Source organism: Aplysia californica, unplaced genomic scaffold (genome assembly GCF_000002075.1).
Source record: "Aplysia californica isolate F4 #8 unplaced genomic scaffold, AplCal3.0 scaffold00389, whole genome shotgun sequence".
Taxonomy (NCBI): Eukaryota; Metazoa; Mollusca; class Gastropoda; order Aplysiida; family Aplysiidae; genus Aplysia; species Aplysia californica.
Genome location: NW_004797659.1, coordinates 181,804 through 183,219, shown reverse-complemented (window position 1 = coordinate 183,219; position 1,416 = coordinate 181,804). Strand labels below are relative to the sequence as shown.

The 1,416-nt window shown below is 44.6% G+C and overlaps 1 protein-coding gene across 1 annotated transcript in view; it reads right to left on the bottom strand.

The window, feature by feature from the left end:
- Window positions 1-1,416, bottom strand: part of LOC101852196 — a gene marked incomplete in the record, with an annotated part of 19,349 nt that overhangs the window by 1,674 nt on the left and 16,259 nt on the right. The window contains 2 exon segments of the mRNA XM_013085606.2: window positions 159-264; window positions 907-1,003. Coding sequence (XP_012941060.1) covers window positions 159-264; window positions 907-1,003 — 203 coding nt within the window.

The window sequence follows — 1,416 nt, the reverse complement described above, 5'->3', positions numbered from 1 at the left end:
ATCTATCTATCTATCTATCTATCTATCTATCTATCTATCTATCTATCTATCTATCCATCTATCTATCTATCTATCTATCTATCCATCTACAAAAGGAACTCATAGTCTGGCAGAAGTATAAACATCCCTCCAGTTCTAGACACACCAAAGGTACCTACGTGTTGCACACAGCAGTCCAGCAAACTCTCCAGCCGTTTCGCCAACTGTGGGAACGTGGGTCGCTCGGACGGCTTATGCTTCCAGGTATCGTGCATAATCTCACACCTAGAATACACCCAACACAATTCCTCTTTTACACCATATATCGTGCATAATCTCACACCGAGAATATGCCCAACACAATTCCTCTTTTACACCATACATCGTGCATTATCTCACACCTGGAATCATCCAACACATTTCCTCTATAAAACTTTTTGTCTTTACACTATACGCTAGGCGGGGTTACAATTTGCTTTTACACATTCTTTGTCAAACAATACATTAATTGTGAATCGGAGGAAAGGGAATGCATATTATTATTATTATTGTGCCTCTGGTGATATTTAATTTGAATAGGCTGTGTCATTGGATGGATGGATGGATGGGTGGATAGATGGATGGATGGATGGATGGATGGATGGATGGATGGATGGATGGATGGATGGATGAATAATAGGTGGGATGTTAGGTGGGTGAATAGGGAGATGCCCAGATAGATGAATGAATAGATGGATGGATGAACAGATGGACAAAGGGATGGTTAGGTGGGTTGATACAGGGACGGGTGGTAAGGTGAGGGAATAAATGAATGCAAGGATAGACGGTTAAATAGATGGATGAAAGGGTGGATAGATGGGTGGATGGACTGAAGTTACAAATGTACTAACTTTCTTTGCAATGCGGACTGAAACAGTGAGTACTTACATTTCATAAGGGGCCAGCCGGGGTGAGTCGAGTCGTTTTCCGTTCCTTAAGTAGGCCACGATATGAGTTGGGTCTACGCCGGGGTATGGGTCTTCGCCTTGATAGACAGAGGGAAAATGAAAGACGGATTGAACGTATTGTTTGGAAAAAAATGAGAATACGTTGACAGGCTTGTAATCACGTCTTTTCCCGACCTGTGAGGATCAGTTATGCCTTCAGGAGGGGGTGGGATGAGGGTTTATAAGAGACGTCGCTTCCTTCCTCCTCCTCTTCCTCCTCCTCTTCCTCCTCCTCTTCCTCCTCCTCCTCATGTTCCTCGTCCACCTGCTCCTCTTACTCTTCCCCCTCCTCCTCCTTCTCCTCCTCCTCCTCATCATCATCATCACTACCACTCCACCATCACCATCACCACCTCCACCAAAACCACCGCCATCATCATCATCATCATCATCATCACCATCATCATCATCATCATCTAGCATGCAGAATGTGTAACGGCAGCTCGCAGCC